Consider the following 22,520-nt stretch of genomic DNA (forward strand, 5'->3'; position numbering starts at 1 on the left):
TGGCTGCCCTCTGCCACCTGGAGCCCATCACAAGATCCTCCTGTCTCAGAAAAACCAGGACCATCATAGGTGACCCCGTGCACCACGTACAGTTTGACCCACTGCCCTCTGGTCAATGCCTCAGGTCAGTCAGGTCCCACACCTCCAGACTCACTAACACCTTCTTCTGCTGGGCTGTTAATGAGCGATACTCCCCGCCCACCCACCTCAGCCATGGTCTGAGTAACCTAATCACTCAGGGCACTCACAGACACACGGACTCTATTCAGGCCAAGTCTTTTTCTTTGCACTACCTCCAAGCACTTTGCAACTTTTTCTCCAATGTGTGCCTTTCTGTTGCTTGTATATATCCCTCTTGAATGTATATCTCCTGTATACTACTTATTCTTGCTGTCTGCCAATTATATTTAATTCCAACATAGTTGGTGTGGAGGAAACACAATTTTTTTGTACATGTACAATGACAATAAAGGGCTATTCTATTCTATTCTATTCTAAAAGCTTGGGAAATGAACTGTTCATCCAGCCTGACAACACACATATTTCTATCTAGTGTTCAATATCCTTCATACTGTGATTGAAAGAGTCCTATTTGTCTGTCTGTGTGTCTTTTTCCTCAACAAATTCATATTTTCAGCTTCATCATCTGACCAAAAATATACTAGAAAATGTTTCCAGACTGCTACAGTTTAAATGCTCATATCCACCAGGTGGCGCTACATCCTCATTTGAATTCTGCTGTAGAGTCATTTACGGGCTTTCATAGCGTACTGGGATTTCTTTGTAAGTAAAAAATTAAGCCGGACAAGCCACACTTATGTCCATTTGTTGTTCTGGGGTTATATGGGTGACCCTATCTTGTTATGTATTAGATAGATAAACGAAAAGTGACGAAAAGTAAGCATGACGTCACTCGCGGTCTGGCCAGCCGCAGAGGCTTCTGGGTAGCTGCCGTGTCGGAGACATTTTGGATTTAAAGGGGCTGAGCTAGCCGTCAGTCCCAGCTCTCGGTAAGTGAAAAGCTGTATTTCCTCCGTGAAACGTTAGTCTTGTGTGAGCTTGTGTGTGGTTGTGTGCTTCGGGAGCATGGATTTGAGATGCTGCGTATAGAAATGAGCAGCTCTGCGCTTTGAACAGGATGAACTTGCGACATTTACCCGGGGAGTGGTGACGCTATCGCTGGCTAGCTGAGAGCTAGCTGAGCGGGGCTCTACACAGATCGGGCAGCAAGTAGGCAGTCAGAGCTTTCAAAACTAAAGAGTCTTCGATCATTAAAAAACCCCACAGTAAACCCATCAAAATTCAAGTGTGACCTTAGAGATCATAACGAAATTGGTAGGTGAAAGAAGAAAATGTCATGGATGGCTAAAGCTATGTGAAATTGTGTTATTCTAGTAAAGCGTCAGATGTCAGATTACCTGGTGTGTTTTGCGCTTTGAAGTAATGTGAAAATGTACACAGAGCTTTGTCCACATTAGCGGCAGTGCAGTGCTATTAACATGTAACTACCACGACTTTAGGATGGCGCCTCTGTTTTCAGCTGTTTGCCGTCATTATCGTCTCGGCTTGTTTGTGGGGAACTGCGATCTCGTCACAGGTGTCTGATTTTCCTGAATAATACTCCTCGGCATGGTACGATGCTGAAGTGAACATCTCTTCTTTTTTCCTAGCAATACGCAGGCATATTCATTTGTCAGACAGCTTTTAGTGGGAAGCAGCCCTCCAGCTGCTGGTTTTGTGTAGTGATGGATGACTGAGGACAGTCAGTGGCACCTCCCTGCTGGTTGTTTCCAGGCCCTGCCACACCCTCTGGGTTGGCTGGCTCTCCTTTGTGTCTCTCACAGTGATACCGACACTGTGTTGGATTGCTGTTTTATTGTGCAGGAAATAAGGATTATTAATCCGGTGGTGTCAAACTTCACCAAGTGGACAGGAAAGGCGTCCCCCTGGGAGATGGCTTTGGTTTGTCCCACTGGCTCGGCTAGGAATTTGCTGACTCCTCTCTGCTGTTTTCCCCCCATTTCCTCTCCCAGTATGCATCACACCCTTTCTCAAAAAGGGTAGGCTAGTAGGATTGTTTACAACTAAACACAGACCATTTTAAAGAAGACTAGATTATTATCTCAAGATGAGAGTTTTTAACCCTGCCTCACAGACAAAAAAAATGAATATGAAATTAAAGTTGGCAGCAGAGCATCCACATTTATGCCAGTTGTTATTGCGTTAATCCACTGTTGTGATCTCAGTGGGGGGGAAAGCACTACCTTCACAAGTGATGGTAGTGGTGATAGATGGGTTAGAAGAAAAGAGACGGAGTGAGGATGGTATTGGCCGAGAAGTAAAGTAATAATGTGAATCTTAAGGCATCCCGGGAGATGGAGACGAATGAAGGCTGTAGCTTCTGGATGAAGGCACGAGGCCGAGATTTCCACCGGTTAGAGGCGAATGAGCCAGTCAATACGGAGTACGCCGACCTCTCTGTTGAAATTGTATTTCATTCAATACATTATTCCCTGTTCTCATACTGGCCTCGTGGTGGGAAGTGCTGTAATTGCAGTTGTATGACCTTTGAGCCTTCTTCAAGAATGACTCATCTAACTTGTCTTCCCGGTCCAAGTTGGGTAACGAGCTAAATCATGTCTATTCTGTTTATATTTTTCAGATTATTTTTAGGCTGCGTCTGTAACTGGTGTGAGTCACAGTTTAAAGTCCACACATCACATCTGTTGAGGTCCTGGAGTTTATGAATTATGATTTTCTTTAATCATAGTATTCAAACCATCCAGTGCTCAACTGCACACCCCTGCTGCACGAGTCAGCCTATGAACATCGCTCGGGTGACTATGTGAGTGACCTATCATGGCAGTGTAAATATTTTCTGATGTGCTGAAGGTAAACAGTATGTGAGGCATTTCCTTCTTAGTGCCATGATGAGTATTATATGTAAATAAGCTCAGTATTGATTGTTGTGCCTCATTAGGTCTCTTCCTTTGTGTGTGATGAGTATAGAGGAGAGGAGCAGGCTCTAGATCGGGATGACTCCCTCCCCCATCTGACCTGCTCCTCTGCACTCCTCTGTTTTTGTCCCTCTGTGGGCGGGCCCGTCTCCCGACGTGCACTCAAGCTGATGCTGGTTGTTCTGACAAAGCACTGGGGAAGGTCACATCATCCCGCAGGCAGCTTCTTGTCCTCATCCTCACCAAAATTAGCATTCGTCACTCTCATTACTGTCCAGCTTCATTTCCATTCGCTTCATTTTCACACTGAACGTTTGTGTTATTTTTTTTTGTTTGCTTGTTTGTTTTAAAAAAACAAAACAAAGGATCTCTCTTTGGATTAAGAGGGCAGGTTTATGATGCCGTTTGCTGGTGTGTAGCTCTTTTCCTCAAGGAGGAGGACATTATTTCACCAGCTTTTCCCCGTGCCAAACTGTGAGGTTCTGATCTGCTTCTGAAACACAGGTTTGTTTTCTGGTACGAGCTGTAGCAGCAGAAAATACGATGAATGGCTTTTAGCCTTTAGCAGCTATTTGTCGCTTTGTTTAATGACTTTGTCGTGCATCGCTCTATTATTCCTCTATATATTCCACCTCAGTTTTTGTAAAGCTACATTTCCTGCTTTACCATGGAGCGAGAAGAACGTCTGTTAAAGCAATGCGTGTCGTGTGCTTATTGAAATGGCAGGTCATGTAGCTGTGGGCTGGCAGTTTTGTTCAAAATGCTTTCCTGGTATGCATTTTCTAGCAACCTGACTCAAGCTGGAGAACCTTCGGTCGTACTTGACCCTCATCATTCTTGAACCCAATGATGAGGTCACTTGTATTGAAGCCTGCATCGAGTGAATGTTTACTGCTGCGCACGGTAACGTGTGCCTCACGAGGGCACGTAAAAGCACCGTTGGCCTTTTTGTTGGTATAAGAGGTCATAAACTAGATATGTTGTCTTTTATTTATTTTGCTAGCATACTGCATTTGTGTTTTTCCATTTGATGATATCAGCTATTTCCCTCCCACATGATCTCATAAAACAAAGTAAATGTTAAATATTAATCCAAGGGCAGAGAACAACAGGACTGCTGGACTTCTCATATACCTCTTTAAACACTTGGGGAAATATTAACTCGAGCTGTCTGAGAAAAGAAACTCCCTAATTGGAGTGCTTTATTAAAAGTAAAGATGCTGGCTCACATGAAAGCACTTCTCTTGTAGACCCGGCTTTCATCCATACAGGTGTTAAACAGCTGAGTCGGAGGGGCTCTACAGGGTAATAAGCTGTTTGATCTGCGAGCAGTGTTGATCTTTCAAAGAAAACATTTCATATCGTGCTCACAGGAGTTAGGCGTCTCACAGCCAGACTTTCAAATGACTGCAGGCACAGATGAAAAATATAAAGCTGTCTGACACGCCTTCATGCAAAGTAAGGGTCTCTGCAATATTTGCTTTGACTTTAATGAAGCCTCAGTCCTTTGACATCTCTGTTGATCGTGCAAATAGAAGTTCTAGTTGATTTGTTTTTGGCATTTGAGTTTCATGGAACTGAGAGTTTTTCTTTTGTTTTTGTTTTCTTTTGAGTCTTTTCTGTTCGCTTTCATGTTTTTTTTCGCCTTCTAAATCCTTTATCTTCTAACGGCTTATTATTAGATTTTATAATGCGTATTATATAATTATATATTATATATTGTGAAAGCAGTTCTAAGCCAGCACCAAATACAACACTACAGAGTTAATATTTCTGTAGGATTGCTTTTGTACTTTTAATCAGAGTTCAGTCAGTTTGGGATAGAAAAGGGGGCTTCTCTTAAGAGGAGGTCTCTTTGAATTTTCCATTGTACTGCTCCCCGATTAGAATAACCATAGAGGGGTGGTTATATATGAAGTCGAGCGTGCTCCCCTCGTGGTACCATAGCTAATAAGCTCAGCATTGCTAAATACCATTGTTGAAGTGTTTTAACAGCTTAAACAAATGGTTTCCTGCTTTACCTGGGCTGTGCAGAGAGTTCAGGCATTTAACAGAAAAGGTTATCTTTCTCTCCCTAGAGATGAATTTGTCACAAAACATACAAAAAAAAAGTAAAATTTTCTGTTTTGAATTCGCAAATTAATTTAATCTGTCGGATTCATGAGGATAGCAAAGGTTTTAATTAGAGAAAAATGGGTGGTGGGGAGAATTAAGACCATTCTGTGTCCCCCCATAACATATAAAATAGTGTTTTGTCACCCGTCTCTTATCGGCCCCTGCTGCTGTCCTGCCCAGCCGGAGACCCCAGCAGTTGCTTATTTTGTTGCTTTCCACAGGCTCATTGGCATTCAGTTGTCCACTAGGCAAGTACAGCAGCTGGTCCCTGGCTTGCTGTTCGGCCTGGTACATATTAGTATAATGAATAACACCCTCATGACAGAGCCCAGCTGCGGTTACATGATGTGACATGCACAGGAGGGACATGATTGCCCAAAACTAGCTGTAAACCAGCTGGGTTTGTTTACCATGTTTGATTTAAAGCTGAGTCAAAGTCCTCTGAGAATATGCCAGCAGATAAAGTCATTTTTACAGGAGGTTTAAGGACATAAGAAAGCAGCAGTTAGTCCACCAAGAGACATTAATCAGCAACTATCTTGATAACTCATTAATGGTTGTGCCTGAATTAAGCCAAATACGCCCCCGCCATCATGCTTCCTGTTGTCACAGTGCAAATTAAAGAGCTCTTCACTGCAGTCCTTTGGGCCTGTTTTTAGTCTGTTTATTTTCTCTGCTGCTTTAAAAGACAATTGGAAGTGGTAAAGAAGGGAGTGGCTCACTAATGGTGTATTTTTATTTATTTATTTTTTAAGGCGGATGGGTCTCAGCTGGTGTTTTTGTTACTGCAAGCTCCCTTTTCCTTAACTATTTCTCCTCAGTGCTGTTAAAATGCAGAATGCAGTAGTTCCAACACTGGCTGCACCCCAGCTGGAAGGGCAGGGCTGCGTTTTGCACTGACATTTGCATGATGTAGCCAGTAGTGATGTGGCTCATTGAGTCATAGGTTATCTTTATGTTATTTAGGTAAAGTGTTCCATGGACTCGCCCGAGTGCTGACATTTCTAAAAACGACCGTCACATTACTAACTCGCAGAGGTGTTTTTAAAATCTGTCGATTTGGCCAGCTGCTGTGCTGCTGAAGCTTTTGCTACATCATTCTCTCCTTCAGTCGCCAGTGAATCATGCACCAAGCATGGCTGGCCTCTGTTTGGGTGCTGGCACCAGAGAGAAACCATACTGCAGCATCTGTGTGTCCTGTGTTACACAGCGAGCTGCAGCCCTGCTCCCAGCCTGAGCTTATTATAGGTGCCAAGTCCCAGCAGTCGCTCCATCAGCATGATGTGTCCCATGGCTCCCAAGGCAATATAATATATATATATGTATGTTTTATGTAGCCACCCTTCTTTCTTATGTTTAGCTTTATAGATTCTGTTTGTGCTCAATTTGTGTGCTTATACAACTGCTGACGTACTTCTCTTATGAAATTTGAATCTCTAATCTGAGCTGTAGCAATAAACGTGCATTCAGTTCCCCTTTTATGGCCATCACCTTGCTGCAGGATGAGGTTGTGATCTTATTAGCAGAGTAGATATGATGTGGCATCTGTCAGAATTAGGCACATACATAATCAGAGAATGCCTTAAGTGCTAATTGTGTAAATGATCATTAAAAACTAAAGATGCATTTGGTTAAAGAGAGGAACTATACTGAGACGTGTTTTGACATTTGCAGTGAGCTGAGCCAAATCAGCTGTGCTCTTAGGTTCTGTTCTGTGTTAAGCAAGCACAGCTGTATGTTTGACACATCATTATGAAATTGTTACAGCTGCTGCTGGAATTTTCCCACAGTGTCTTAGGCTTTTCCTCCCATCTTTTACAGGTTTCCCTGAGCTCAAAAGATGTCCACCATGGTGTACCCACGGGAAGAGAAGCTGGAGAAGCTTTCTCAGGAGGAGATCATCTCGAACACAAAGCTCGTGATCCAGGGTCTCGAAGCCCTGAAGAACGAGCATAACTCCATCCTTCACAGCCTCCTGGAGACCATCAAGTGCCTAAAGAAGGATGAAGAGGCCAACCTGGTGCACGAGAAGTCCAATCTTCTCCGCAAGTCAGTGGAGATGATTGAATTGGGCTTGGGAGAAGCACAGGTATGACTGAGAAGTTACAAGAATTTACAGAGTTGTATGTTTGAACCTAAAGAGGAGATTCAGTTTAACCACGCTGATGATATGAGTGAAAGAAAAATTTGTGTGTGAAATAAAATTGGTTCCAATTTCTAAGATCAGAGTTGTCAGACAAACAGGAGGGTTTCTAAAGTGGTAGATTTGTTTTATTATCTTCTTTGGTTGTTCCTGCTTCCTCACAGCTTCCTCATTCTATACTGAGCCTGTGCTGTGATCATGATTCACTGAAATTCAGACCCAGTTTATACTCTGCCGCTCTGTCACCGTAACATTTTGTCCTTGATAAATATCGCCGCTCTTCGATGTTGTCTCTATCCCAGGTGATGATGGCCCTGTCCAACCACTTGAACGCGGTGGAGTCGGAAAAGCAGAAGCTGCGCGCACAGGTGAGGAGGCTTTGCCAGGAGAACCAGTGGTTGCGGGATGAGCTGGCCAACACCCAGCAGAAGCTGCAGAAGAGTGAACAGAGCGTGGCCCAGCTGGAAGAGGAGAAGAAGCACCTGGAGTTCATGAACCAGCTCAAAAAATACGATGAAGATGTCTCACCCACTGTAAGTAATGATTATACAAAGATTATAGGCCTTAATGTGGGATTAGATTGGTACTTTGAAGATAACTGATTTTTGTGTGTATATGGTCTGTATTGCAAGAGGCATGTAGGAAATATATTCGTCCTTATTTATCTTGTTAACTGGAACATTTTCAGCTAAATAGATTCAAGTTGGATTTAGCCTAAGAAGGGAAATGGAAAAAGACTTTAGTTTTTCTTGTAGTTGCTGATATAACTCTGAAGGACACGAGACTGTCAGCATAATTGGCCGCAAGGGAAAAAAAACCTCACTGTTTTCGTTAAAACAAGAAAACTTTGGCTCATTCCAGGAAGGAATGCATTCTGGTGTGGTCTTCATTGATCTGGTGTCAAGGATAAATCTCTATTTTCTTACCATATTAGTCACAGATAGTGGCTACAGGCTATTACAGCCTCTAACTGCTTAGCTCAGCAGGGGCCCATCCAGCCAGAGCCGGAAAGTTTTTGTCTTCCATTTTCCACATTAAAGAAATCTTTTAGTGAACATGGATGAGTGCAGTTTATCCTTAAAATCCCATTTATCCTTTCAAGGGGAAATAATTCTTGAATAGTCTGTTTAATGTTCCCATCCTAATTGTTTATGGTGATGATGATTATTACCATTTTTGTATTTGTTAAAATAATTTGTTTTGTTCATTTTTTGAAATGTACTCTTTGTGATGTAAATGAAATCTTCACTTTTCTAAATAACAGGCTTGCCTCATCTCTCCCTGTTAGACGTTAACACACATTTCACATGTCTGATAAAGGCAACTCTTGAATTATTTGTTAGAGTCTGAACGGCAGGTTTTTCATCCTCTCAGCAGGAGGAGAAAGACAGAGAAACACCAAAGGACTCCCTGGATGACCTCTTCCCCAATGATGAGGAGGAGCACGGCCAAGGAAGTAAGAACAAACAGCAACAATGACTCATCTGATTATTTGAATAAGAGAGAGCTGTCTTTCTTTCCCTGTCGGGATAATATTGAATAAATTGTGTCATGCATGATCTCAGAGTAAAATAACCTGGCTACCTTATTCCAGGACAGTGGTGTGTGTGTGTTACAGTTTTCTACTCACTAGAGCCAATTTGACCTTTTGATTTTGCACGTTTCCTTTCTCCCCCACAGTGCAGCACCAACATAACAGTGCAGCCGTGGTCGCAGCCCAGCAGGGAGGCTATGAGATCCCAGCACGTCTGAGAACCTTGCACAACCTGGTCATCCAGTATGCCTCTCAGGGCAGGTACGAGGTGGCCGTGCCCCTGTGCAAGCAAGCTTTGGAGGACCTGGAGAAGACCTCGGGGCATGATCACCCTGATGTGGCCACCATGCTCAATATCTTGGCTTTGGTGTATAGGTCAGGAAACATACTGTGTTTGGCTTTTCGTTGCCGTGTATCCTGTTTTATTTGTTGAGCTACACATGGCGTTCTCTGTTTCTCCTTTGCACAGGGATCAGAATAAATACAAAGAGGCAGCCCATCTGCTCAACGACGCTCTATCCATCCGTGAGAAAACCCTGGGCAAGGACCATCCTGCTGTAAGACTTCACGGTTGCCATGGCTACCATATCTTCATATGGACTCATCCATGTTTAGACAGATCAGATTAGTTATCTTTTGTTTGTCCATAACTCCCAAAGACTCAATAGGAAGGCAATATTCTTTTTACTGTCCTACTCAATCAGCCTGTATAGATTTTTCCGACTATTAAAGTATGGATTTTTGACCATGTGCCTGCAGGCTTGAAGAGATCAGTTATCAGTGTTGAGTGTCTGCCTGTACATCCGGCATTAACCATTGAATCCTTGCAGTTTTAATACAGCAACCAAAAGGGAAACGTTAAAAGACACTGTTTCCTTTTTGTGCACAGATTTTTAAGACTACTAACACCGAAGCACTAAAACTCCCCACAAAGCCTAAAGGAAGCCTGTAAAGCTCTGCTGCACTGTGGTCTTTGCAGTTTGTCACAAGGCACTTACTATCTAGGTTTTTCTGAGAACACTGAACAGCATACATTTTCGGACTATGATAATTCCTTGAAAACAGTGAATTTTGAAATCTAACCTGCCAGTACAGTCATTCTGGATTTTATTTTTATTTTTTCCAGGTTGCTGCAACCCTGAATAACTTGGCTGTGCTGTATGGAAAGAGAGGGAAGTACAAGGAGGCCGAGCCTCTGTGTAAGAGAGCTCTAGAGATCAGAGAAAAGGTAGGCCATATCCCTGGATTGCACCAACAGGGCACTGCTATCGAGGTCTCATCTCAAGGCTGAACCAGTGAACAATTAGCCCATTGTTATAAAGTAATTAACAGTGGTAACATTTCCAAAATGTCAGTCAAAGCTAGTGTAATACCAGCTACTATAAATAGGAAAAAGAGCAAATGATTTTCTTAAATTGTCTGTGAAGTTTCCACTGGGGGCCATTCCTTTGTCAGCAGGGAATTAGGGTTTAATTGAGAGCGCAGCTGAAAATGGATAGCAGGCGTTGGGGGAGCGAGGAAGGAGATGGATAGGAGACATGACAAAACTACCGAGCTCAGCATGGTACAAAGAGTCTCTCTTTGCCCGAAAGCTCTATTCTGTAGCCTCGCTATTGATCGGCCAGCCTTTTATTAGATCTCCTGAGTGCCTGCAGCAGGCTGACGTGCTGCCTGGAGAAAGCAGCAACAGGATGTGGAGCTACAGAAAGGAGAGATGCACTGACGCAGAAAGACAACCTGAACATACTTTTCTGATATCTATCAGGTCCTGGGGAAGGACCACCCAGATGTGGCCAAACAGCTGAACAACCTGGCCCTGCTGTGTCAGAATCAGGGCAAATATGAGGAGGTGGAATATTACTACTGTCGTGCCCTGGAGATCTACGAGTCCAGGCTGGGCCCAGATGATCCAAATGTGGCCAAAACCAAGAACAACCTGGTGAGCGAGAAGTTGACACGAAATCCACTCGCATAGTCCTTTTTCTCGTCTTCCTTTCAAACCTTTTACTTCTAATGCTGTACTTGTTGATAAGAACTGCAGTCTCTGTTGAGCTGTGAGTGTAACGAGGTAAACGCAGGCAGAGTTTGCTTTGGTTGCCAACAGACTCGATCATTTGTTCTGTCAGCCTTGGTCTCTGCGGGGGTGTTGAGCTTGTATATTGGTGCCAGCCTGCAAAGATTCCACTTGAAATGTCTTTTAAACTCAACTGATGTTTTTTTTCCCCTCCTGTTTTCTTCCAAAAGGGCACTACTTACTTCAACACAAGATTTTTATAAAAGTTGGCAATCAATTTACTCTTGCAGCATAAGATTTGTCACCTCAAAAGGTGTTTAAAGAACTGTTTCGTGTCACTTAGCATTGCTTAAAGAGCACAAGGTTAGCAGTCTTTTATCTGCTGTTCTGCTGCATCTTCAAGGCTTTCCTTTTCACTTATGTTCTCACTGCCTCACTGATGATGGAGAGAATTTATGTACAGCGAGGGAGGCAAAATCTGAGCCAGTAAGCCCGTTTGGTTCAACACTAAAATCCCCTTTTACCTCTTTGTTCTTCAGGCATCCTGCTTTCTCAAACAGGGGAAATACAAGGAGGCGGAGATTCTCTACAAAGAGATCCTGACTCGTGCTCATGAGAAAGAATTTGGATCTGTTGATGGTAAGGTCATATAATGGCTACTGGAGCGTCCATGTATAGCAGTAAATGTTTAATTATATTAGTACAAATGAGAATTTTTATTCTTACCAGTGAATGACTATAAAATGATCTCAGGAGAACTGCAGCTCAGTAATTCAGCATTATTTTGTTGTTGTTTTTCACTTTTCTTATCCATCCACTGTTTGTGCCACACCAGCGAGCAGTGATGGACAGGTGGTTAAAAAGTGGACTTGTGTCTAAGCACGGTACCAAGCTTCACCATTCAGAGGACTCGATCTTTCTGAAGAAATAAAGAGTTTGCTTTGAAAGATGAACTCTTGCAATTTTCTTCTCTTTTGGTTTAAAGTAAGCCTTTTTGTTGGCTTTCCTCCACGGATTAGACTGACTGCTTTGAAAAAGGAATAAAAGTCACTTGGCACAAAGCAGCGCTCTGACGCCTTTTGACAAAAACATCCAACTTTTTCAGAGGTTTATTCTTTGTGTATCACTTACCTTGATAATATTGTAAGATTGTTTTTGTTTTTTTTGGTTTTTTTTAATACTAAAGTGCTTTGAAGGTTAAGGTGATGCAACTTGAAGCAGCAACAGTTAACGATAAATATTCTTTCTTCTTAAGGTGGCAGCACTTTATGCAATAATCATGTTTTATCTTCTTTGTCTTTATTACCTCAACAGTAGTATCGTCTTCCTCTCTACACCATTAAAAACAATTTTAATGGTGCTTTTCTACTGTCTGTAATTTGTTTGGGGACGAATCTGCAGTAAATTTATTAAAGCTGTTACACTCGTACTCTACTCTATTACTAAACCACCAGCACATCAAGCAGGTGCAGATGTTTGCCTAAACCAGTAATGATCTTTTAAATGAGTTGCAAGTTTGCAAACAAAATGTCATAAATAAATTCCCTTCTTTACACCACTTGACCTGGAAATCCAAATCAGCCCAATATTTGATGTGCTCGCACATGCACAGAGGTGTAAGTAACTGTCCCAGGGTGTCAGCAAGATGGGTGCTAGACTTTCCTCAGTCATGACCTCACTTCCTGTTAAGTCTCTCATTTCTGTTGGCTTAAATCAGGGGTCCCCAATCCCAGTCCACGAGGGCCGGTGTCCCTGCAGGTTTTGGATCCATCCTTGATCCATCACAGCTGATTTAAATGGATAAATTACCTTCTCAACATGTTTTGAAGTTCTCCAGAGGCCTGGTAATGAACTAATCATGTGATTCAGGTGTGTTGACCCAGGGTGAGATCTAAAACCTGCAGAGACACCGGCCCTCATGGACTGGGATTGGGGACCCTTGGCTTAAATAGTTAAAACGCTTGACTTTTTTAATGCTTGGTCAGATCTACTGTGACATCAGTCTAAAATCTTAGATGGATTCTGGTGAATACTTGGAAAAATATGTAGCCTCAGAAATGTTATAAAATCCATTATGGTAGTAACTGGAATAACCTGTTGAACCCACATTCATTTTTGACCCACTGGTGGCGGTACAGCACTTGAATACTTAATAATTCCTTTACCCCTTTGCAGCTCTGCCTCCTTCTGAAATGGCTCGGTCACATATGTTTCCAGATTCACTCTTTAGCCAAAGCGACACACGTTCACTCTTCCACCACACGGGTAGAGTTGGTGCACCGATTAGGAAACCCTTAAATCACCCAGTAGCTGATTTCACTTTTCCAGGCATGAGGCTAATTATTTCAAATCCCAATGTATACACCATCTCTCCTGTCTGTCTGCAGCTGACAACAAGCCCATCTGGATGCACGCCGAGGAAAGGGAGGAGAGCAAGGTGAGCGGCTCTCTGTAACCGTCCTCGCGTGAATTTGAGCAAAAGCTAAACAAACAAAACCTGTTTCAAACAGCTTTTCTCACACAAGGCTGAGAAATGAGGAAAGCATGCCACTTCGTTATAATAGAAATGCAATCCTTGAACTAATCCCCGGAAGTTAAATGATAGTTAAACGTGAACACAATATTGCTCATTCATTTGAACCACACCCCTTCACGTTTTTCTTCCTCTTCTCTCTTATTTACTTCCAGGGCAGGCACAGAGACAATACTCCATACGGAGAGTACGGAGGCTGGTACAAGGCCTGCAAAGTCAATAGGTGAGGCGGAAACTGATAAGAGTTTTTTATAACATGGTCACGTGACAAAGGCAGAAATTAATTATTTCATTTGCTTTGTATGTCACTAACTTGTATCGGAAGCTTTTTTGTAAAACAATTATTATTTTAGGCTTGTGTAACTTATGTAACTTACATTATTTGCTTTGTTCAGATTCAAATAACAAAACTTTCCTGTGCATCCAGCCCTACAGTAAACACCACCTTGAGGAACCTGGGGGCTCTGTACCGCCGCCAGGGCAAGCTAGAAGCTGCTGAGACCCTGGAAGAGTGCGCTGCGAGGTCTCGCAAGCAGGTCAGCATAGTTTTCTAAGTGAAAATAGTAATATGTTCCCCATGTTAGCACAGTGAATCTCATGATATTTCTTTCCCTTTCCCTACATTGCTATGGATCCAGAGCAACACAGTAAGTTGATTTGTCTCTAACTAGAGCCTCCACTTCTCTCCCCTAACATCACTCCCATCTCACAGTCATTTAAAACGTGTCTCAGTGCTTTGAAAGCATTAATAGGGGAAAGGAAACATGAAATCACGTTTAATTCCTCCATTTAACTTTGCACTCCTGCCAATATTGACATGCTGACGGCTACATCAGTGCTACTTCTGACTGTTTTTGTTTTGTTTTGTTTTTCTTTTTTCTTGCATCTGTGTGTTGCACCCATCAGGGCATCGACCCCATCCACCAGACACGTGTGGTGGAGATCCTCAAAGATACAGAGGGCGACAGGCGGAAGAGCAGGGACAGTCTCGCCAGCGTTAAGTATGAGAGCGGCTCTGAGACCGGCGAGGAAGTGAGTATGGGCGTGGAGTGGAACGGGGTGAGTACAAATCCACTATGGTTGAGTCAACATGTCCGCTGGCCTCTCTGGAAAAACGAGGCTGTGTTGGTAATATCACAGAGAGGGTGTACTGGTACAGGCCGCTCAGAATAAAGGACAAAGACGTGTTATGTGTTTAAAAGGAGAGCCAAGAGGATTCCTTTCTGTTAGCTTAGTGCAGTGAGGACACCGACTCCGCTGGCTCAGAGCCAGGCAGGAAGCCCTCAATGAGTCCAGACTTTACAAAATCACCTGGATGACCTTGTAATTATGCGAGTCATCACATTGAAGCACATTTTGGCTCCACCCAGTGAGCTATACCTGTACCAGTCCACCATCTCCCTGTGAATATACCACCATGAGATTTAGCTGCAAGTTCAAAGTGTAACGCTGATTGAGTGTCTTGGCATGCTGACCCACTCTTTATTTTGACAGCATCAAAACTCAGTTTTGGACTCCATGTTAACCTTTTTAATAAAGGCTGTTTTTCTGGCGATGCTTTTGCACAAGTGAAGCAGTAACTATGAGGCACAGGTTTAGACTGTGGCACCCTGGCAACACATTAAACATTCATATGCTCAGAGATATAGCCTGTCTAAATCTCTAATAGGATGTGTCATGTTTCTGCCATTAAGCACAACTGACAAGGTTCCTGATATCGTCGGTGCTCGTGCTTCTGCTTGTCCCTCTGCTCAGTAATCAGAGTGGCTGATATGTAAGAGTTCATCCTGCTACTTTATTGCCTTATTGTAATGTTCACTCTGGCTGTTAGCTGCACTTCTGGCCTTTTACAGTGAGAAAATAGCCTATAAAACACGGCGCTCTATGCAGTCAAATTGGCACCGCTGTTGCTGGGGCGCATTTCACCCCCAAATAATGAGACTTGCATAAGGCATGAGAGCGTTGGCAGGGATGCCTCATCTGAGCCTGTGCCTCACCCCTCACTTAAGTGCAGCCACGCCCTCCGCTGCGCCAACCCAGTCCAAACATGCATGCAGCAATGCCAGCCCGCTGGGCGTCCCCTCCCCTTAACAACACACACTAACGCACGTCATGTGTTCAGTGTGTTTTCACTTGGTTGAAAAGTGTCTTTTCTTTAACCTGATGTCTGCTGCTCTGCACATGTTCATAAGCGTAACACAGCTACTCCACACTGCTTCACAGCGCACTGCAGCAAATGTTAACGGCATGTGTGTCTGCATCTGAGCGTGCTCCTGTCTGTCTTTGAAACATGGCCTGGCATCCAGAGAATTGCCGTGTGTGTGTGTGTGTGTGTGTGTGTGTGTGTTTGTGTGTTTGTGCGCCTGCATTTCATTAGCCAGCGTGTAGCTATAGCAGCAGGAGTGAAACTGACTCAGTTCAAACAGAAAATATATTCATGACATTCTCATGCTTTTTCTGACTATTTTCTAGTCATGTTTACTTCTGCTTTTTGACTAAGCAAGTTTTGTTTTTATTTATAACAAATTCCATCCATCCATTCATTTTACGCAGCTTAAAATGGTTATTTTGTCTTTCAAAGATTAGTGTAGGAAAGAGTCTACTTGTGTCTTGCCGCGTGGTGATGTGGTTCACCGAGCTGTCACTCACCTTTGCTTAAAGTCTCATCTCCTCTTTCTTCTGCACTCAGTCTGCTGTGTCATTAACGTTGTGGAAGTTGTTTACATGCTTCAGATGTCTGAAAAAGCACTTCCTGTTTTGCTATTAAAGTGGCGCTTGTCTAGGAAATAACCATGAGACGACAGCTTGTCAGCGCGTTTGTGCTTGTGTACAGGTTAATTACTGACGTGTATGTGTGGCTCTTGTTTAAAAAAAAAAAAATGCATGATTCCACTTCCTGTGTGTCTGTAAGTGGTCTGCTTTAATATGCTGCCTTTTTAGCTGCATGTTTTCCAGATTTCACCTTCTGACTTTTTTTTCATCCCCCATCCCCCCTTGTGTTTGTCAATAACGTGCTTCCATGTCGACTCCTCTTGCCATGACAACCAATCAGCCTGTCAGTCAAATTTGCTCTTCTCATTCAGTGGATTGTACTCTCCCCCTCTCCACACAATAAGCTTGGGTGGGTTGGTATTTAGGTACTCGATGAGTAGAATAGATTAGTTTGTTAGTCAGGTGAGGACGTAGGTGGAGGGTTGTGTGTTCGATTCAGCTTCTGTGAAATGTATACTACTTAGGTTTATTCATGTCCCACCATCAGTGTGATAGTTATCGAAGTATTCCCACTTCAGTGCTGCTGCTTGCAGATGTCTCACGTCTGCAGTGCACAGTCACCGGCTGGGCACTGTGTGCCAAGTTCAGCCTTTCTGGTACCCCAAGAGGAAAGAGAAACAGCTGAGTCACGGTGACTGCAGCCAGCACCTACTGCTTCGCTTACCTGCTAGTGTAGCATCTAAGACAGATGTAATCTTTCAGAGAATCGGAGCTTGATGCTCCCATATCATTTACCGTTTACTAAATTAGGGTTTAGAAAAAGAATAATCAGCCTCCAATCTACAGGAAGTTACTGAATCTAGTGCAAGTCATGGGAAATTTATCAAAGCGTAGATGTCTAGAGTAGGAAGCCCAACCCAGAGCTCTTAATCTTACGATGTGTGCCTTCTTTTTTTCTTTTTCTTTTTGTCTGTTTCTCTCTTTTATCAGGCCTAAGCCATCAAGACTATTCCTCCATCCTTCTCTCCTTCCCCAACACAATAGCAAAAGGATGTGTGTTGTCATTCCCTCTGGCCTTCTCTGTCCAACAGCTCCTCTGCCATTCCTGATGCTCCCCCCTCTCCTGCGGCAGAGACTCAGAAAGCCCCCCTCCTGGTTGTCACCTCTCTCCCCTGTTCAACTGACAGCTGCTGGGACGTTTGGTCTTCTCACCTCTGCTCTGTTTTCTCCTCCTTACTTTCTCTCTCCCTGTCCTCCCCTCTCACTAACCTGCGTCACCCCTTCCCCATGTCGGAACTTCAACTCTTTCTGTCACAAAAAAGAAAAAAAGAAAAGAAAAGGTCATTGTGTGTAATCTTTCCACGTGAGGAAGTAACTCGCACATTTTTCCTCTATTCACACCCGTGTGTCTTTACCACGGGGGCACAGCAGATTTATTTATTGGCTCATAAGAGGAGCAGCCATTTATTGAAACAAGGCAGAACAGCAGAATAGCTCCAGACATCACTCCAGCACATAACCAGATAAAGCGCTACAGATAATGAACTTCCACGGTTACTCTGCATTGTTCTCACTCCAAATTTGTTTGCCTTGAGCACAACAAATGACAGCTAACGTCAAAGCTAGCATCCAACCCGGTGCCTGTATTTAGCCATAATTGTATCTTTTTTGGGTTTTTTGCCAGTGTGTATTTGACAGTTTGAACTAACGCCTGCGATCAAATGCTTAACAAGTTTTAAAATGAATGGTACTGTATAGTTTGACACATTGACAGTCAGCGGGAAGAGTAAAGGGAGTGTTGCCAATTTTGTTTTGGGGTTGTTGTTTTTTTGTGTTTATAGATATATTTGCTATTAATTTGTTTTTGTTTTGGTTTATTTTGTATGAAATTGTTTACATTTTCTAAATACTTTATTATTATGTGGCTCAATATAAAGGCAGTAGTATGTCAACATTGCGTTGCCCGCTGTGACGGGACCGGAACAGGATGGAGGCCAAAACGTGACGGCAGATTAGCCAGATCACAGCAAGCTGTTGTGTCGCCATGGTAATTTATTTTCAGCTTCTGCTTACTCGCTTCAGTGTGACCGTTTCAAGCTTTAGCAAAGGCTCGACAGTCACATGCATTTACAAAGGGAATTGGCAACATTGGCTGACGCTGTGAAGCCCACACAATAGCAGAGACCTACTAGCACAAACACTGGCCACCTGAGTGATCTCTATAGTTTAATAAATGGGCATAAATGCCCACAATTGCCTTGATCTGTTGGTTTAGGAGTAGAGGATAGCATCGTAAATCAACAGAAACCTGGATCCTACAGTAGTTGTAGTGTGTATTCATGTGTATGTTTGGTGGTACAGTCGCAGCGCCCACTCTGGCTATGGATGCTGTATTTTGAACACAGAGTTTAATGGACTTTTTCCTCACACAGTTGTTTGCAAGTAAACAGTCGGTGAATCATGTTTTTAGACACCAGGAGTACAGTGCGAGTGTTTCCTCAAGATCAACATTATTTCAGATGTTTAACTAACTGAATGTAAATGATTTAACATCTTGGAAGTGTAATAGTAGGCTGTATTTATAGTTGACAAGTGCATTCACTATATGGCTTTTCATCATGCTACTCGCCTTGATTCTTCATTCCTTCCCATGCGAACACCTATACTTCTAATGCAACTATGAACAAAATAAATAAATAATAAAAGACTGTGTCCATCACATAATTATGGCAATATTGTTGTGTTAGTGGAATGCTTATTTATTGAACTGTCTGTTCTCGACATATGTAGTGTGACTTTCAGTTTCCTAAAGAACATAAATGGAAAAGTCTATAACGCACTTAGTAAGTAGGATTGCATTATAATTACCATTATGCATTGTGAAGGTTATTGCATCGACACTTGTTGGTATTCTCAAATAAAGTTTTTCCATTTGTGAAGTCTGTCTTTTCTCTGCTTCTGATGCAAACAGACACACACTCCTGCTTTGAGGTTTTAATGTCAGCTGCTGAACCAAACAAGCAACAGAAATCGCATCTGTACACACAGCTCCCTCTGCTGGTACTCCTGTAGTAGTGCATTGTGACAGCCACTTTATAGAAAAAGTTCAGTTTTATTTATATTGCACCAAATCACAACAGCAGTCGCCTCAAGGAGAAAAGGACACACTGGGAAAGCAAGACAAGTACATGTTGTATTTGCTGATTAGAAATTAAAACCGACACTTTACAAGTTGGTTGCTATTACACTTAGACACACACGCACAGGAGAATCTAATAAATGAATGAATGGATGGATTATTGCAATTAACTTTAAGGTCATTTTAAAATTTGTCTGAATAGAACATCCGGATTTTATTTATTATGTTACTGACAAAATAAAACAGTCATATTTAAGTAAATCTTACAAATAAAGCTATTAATTTAAGGTAAATATGACAAATTAAACTGGTTACGCTGGTTTCTGTTGGGCTTATATAGAAGTGTGTCACAGTTTGGGTATGAAGATCATCAGAGGTTTGCCGTGTTACCGAGTCCCAGGAACCTAAAACTGCATATCTACTCCACTCGTGTAACCATGGTTACATATCTTCTTAAAATCAATCTCTGCTTTCTTTCTGCTGAAAATGAACTTCAGATTATTCAATTTATCAGACTGCAAGGTTGCCGATTTCCTTCCAACATGAAGTTTCATGTTTGTTTTCCTTATGAATCAAATCAATCAAACGATACGACAGATCTCTGTGTGGGAGTGAAGTAATAAGTGCACAGCGAGAATATGAGGTGTCAAGAAAAGCCGCAAAAGCTAATTGTCTCAATGAAGATGTTGTGCCATGTGTTAATGACTATATATATATATATATATATATATATATATATATATAGATATATATATGGCACTCAGCACAACCTTTGGATCAAACTATAAAGACTTGCATGTAAATGGAAGTTGACTGATTCTGGATAGATGCTTCCAGCTCCGTGTGAACAACTCTGTGACACCTAATTTAATTGTGTGAGGCACCACGAACACGTCGTTTGGCCGGGAGCAGCCGATTATAACGCGTCGTGATGTGCTACACGACTCAAGCGAAACACAAACATGCATCTTGATAATTGATGATTACTGGTTAATGATAAGAACGGGCATGTTTGCAGCGGGGAGTGTGGATGAGCTAACGAGCATCTGTGTGTGTCTGCAGGATGGCAGTGGAACCCTCTATCGCAGTGGCTCTCTGGGGAAGCTCAGGGATGTTTTGCGTCGCAGCAGCGAGATGCTGGTGAAGAAACTGCAGGGCAACGTACCGCCTGAACCTCGCAGCACCAAGTAATAACTCAAGCAATCCTCTCTTGTGATGGATGTTTTACTTTATAAATGATTCCAAAGAAATGTACTGCTTCTACAAGTTCTCAGAGGGCTTTTCTAGTCTTAATGACACCACAGAGCCCTTTACATGATAAGCCACATTAAACCATTCAACATATGTTCTTAGAGTAATTTCTCTACACTGACTTTAATTAGCAGGTCACAGTTTATTGGACATTTACTCCCCAAACGTGGTCAGGCCTGGTTGTGTGTGTGTGCTCTCCTCTCAAAGAAACAAATGCCTAATCTTTGTTTTCTTTGTCCATCAGTATGAAGCGAGCCTCTTCCTTGAACTATCTGAACAAATCCAGTGATGAAACGTTCCAGGTGATGATCAGTTTTTGTAAAGATTTGCATTTTGTTGTTGTATTTATTTATTTTTGAATGCTCCACTTGAACCTGTTTTGTTTCCTTGCCAGAATCGAGGGGGCAGTAATTTCAGGGAGAGCCGGGGGCTCAGCTCCAGCACTGTGGATCTCTACTCTGGAAACTGAGCAGCAGGTGGTTCTGTTCACCCATCCAAAGACACTACTCCCCCTCCTCTTCCTCCCTTTGGCCTTCGGCAACAGAACCGTCGGACAGTGTCGAGTCCAGCACGCATTTTGTTCACACGCCTGACCCAAAGACCCTCTTAGATTCCCACTCATCAGGATGAATACCTACGTAACCAGTCTGATATTTTTCCCCTTGCCACATTTCTGCATTTCCCTCGTCGTAGTCCTAATGTCTTGTTGCCTTGGTGCCTCCTAATTGTGGCCAAGAAAACCTGCCGTACCTCATCTCTGCCCTTAATTCATAATCACTGACTCTGCACTTTGAGTTCGCCTCTCGCCATAAATGCCACCTTTTGACAGTAATAACCGATTTTTAGTTAAGATTAAGTTTTTCTTACATGTAAATAAAAGATACTTTGTAGACTGTAGATTTATTTTTGCCTTCGACGGTAGATAAAGATGAAAAGGTTTTGGGTTTGAAATGACGTCATGTAATGTTTTCCTTTTAATGATTTGCCCGTTGAGATTTATTGCGATGTTAGGGGTGTAGCTTCAAACTTTGAGAAACAGGGTGAAGATGTTTATTCTACTGACGTGACTGTAACTGAAATTATAGCTGCTGCTTTAACCACTACAGCTGATCTCGTGCATTGCGGAGAAAGACACAGGTGTAATCGTGTAAACCATGGAAAGCACTCCTTAAAAAAAAACCAACTTGCGTATGTACATATATATGTGTGAAAAAGTAAACCAATCAGGACTGAACTGTTCATCCTGAACAGCCTCTGGTGCCATGCAGGACTTGACTGCTGTATGTTAGTCCACTCTGCAGGTTTGAGTTGCCAACTCTGAGCACATCTTTCTGTAATGCTGTGATTGGGGATGTGTGACGATGGTAAGATTTTTGAGTGTTTTCTGTGTTTGATTGTGTTTTTAGTGTCGCTACTCAAAAACAACTGGAATGTCTTTTTTTCTAATTCCCTTATTTTGCCTTTGTTTTCATTTCATTCTATGTAATTAATGTAAAGGATAGAATGTGATCAAGTGCTCAAATTTCAACAAGTAGAAAGCGCGTTTCATTTCACTGTTTTGATCTGATACTTAAAACAACCCCAGTTGGTGTCTGATCTTGATAAAAGAAATAAAACCATTTTCTACTCAGAATTGAATTCACTTGAATATCTTCGTCTTATCCATTTACGCTCTTCCACCTAGCGAGATCTTACAACGTCAGACTCCAGTGTGAGTGTGGGAACTCAGGGAACATAGATGTCTTACTAAGATGTGAGACTTCTGAGTTTTCCTCCTCCCACCTGGTATAAATCAGCGTGGAGGGGGTTTGTCTGCTCGCTGCTAATCTCTCAGGATGTCAGAGCTTTAATGTGAAGCTTTATATGAACCCATACTCGTGGTTTTGGGTTCTGCTGAGAGCTGCCGGATTCCCTTTTTTCCTGTTTCTAAGAGGTAAGTGACTAGCAGCAGAGTTAATTAGTGCATGGGAGCTGACACCATGCCCTCAGACACTTCAAATAAGAGCTGGACTACTGCCTCTCTTTCCTCCCTCAGGAATTCATTTTGTGAATGAACTTGTTTTCTGTATCTGCCCCCTTGAAAAGGATTTACTAACCCTCTATTAATCCTCTAAAGTGTTTC

The 22,520-nt window shown here is 42.5% G+C and overlaps 1 protein-coding gene across 6 annotated transcripts; it reads left to right on the forward strand.

Annotated features, from left to right (window-relative positions):
- Positions 1-943: 943 nt before the first annotated feature.
- klc1b (kinesin light chain 1b) lies at positions 944-22,025 on the forward strand. 6 transcript variants are annotated; one of them, XM_006798949.3, is made up of 16 exons: positions 944-1,010; positions 6,894-7,161; positions 7,518-7,748; positions 8,590-8,671; positions 8,896-9,124; positions 9,219-9,306; positions 9,876-9,977; positions 10,515-10,688; positions 11,303-11,402; positions 13,151-13,200; positions 13,452-13,519; positions 13,724-13,832; positions 14,203-14,355; positions 20,210-20,334; positions 20,643-20,700; positions 20,793-22,025. In XM_006798949.3, exons 2-16 carry the CDS (start codon positions 6,913-6,915, stop codon positions 20,865-20,867), a joined length of 1,893 nt encoding a protein of 630 aa, XP_006799012.2. In that variant the 5' UTR covers positions 944-1,010; positions 6,894-6,912; the 3' UTR covers positions 20,868-22,025. The 6 variants fall into 6 exon arrangements, with proteins under 6 accessions (XP_006799012.2, XP_006799013.2, XP_035767087.2 ...); XM_006798950.3 differs by having other exon boundaries at positions 8,593-8,671; XM_087850324.1 differs by lacking the exon at positions 944-1,010 and adding an exon at positions 1,184-1,335.
- Positions 22,026-22,520: the final 495 nt, after the last annotated feature.

The sequence above is a fragment of the Neolamprologus brichardi genome, chromosome 13, assembly GCF_056152115.1.
Source record: "Neolamprologus brichardi isolate AB-2024 chromosome 13, ASM5615211v1, whole genome shotgun sequence".
Lineage (NCBI taxonomy): Eukaryota > Metazoa > Chordata > Actinopteri > Cichliformes > Cichlidae > Neolamprologus > Neolamprologus brichardi.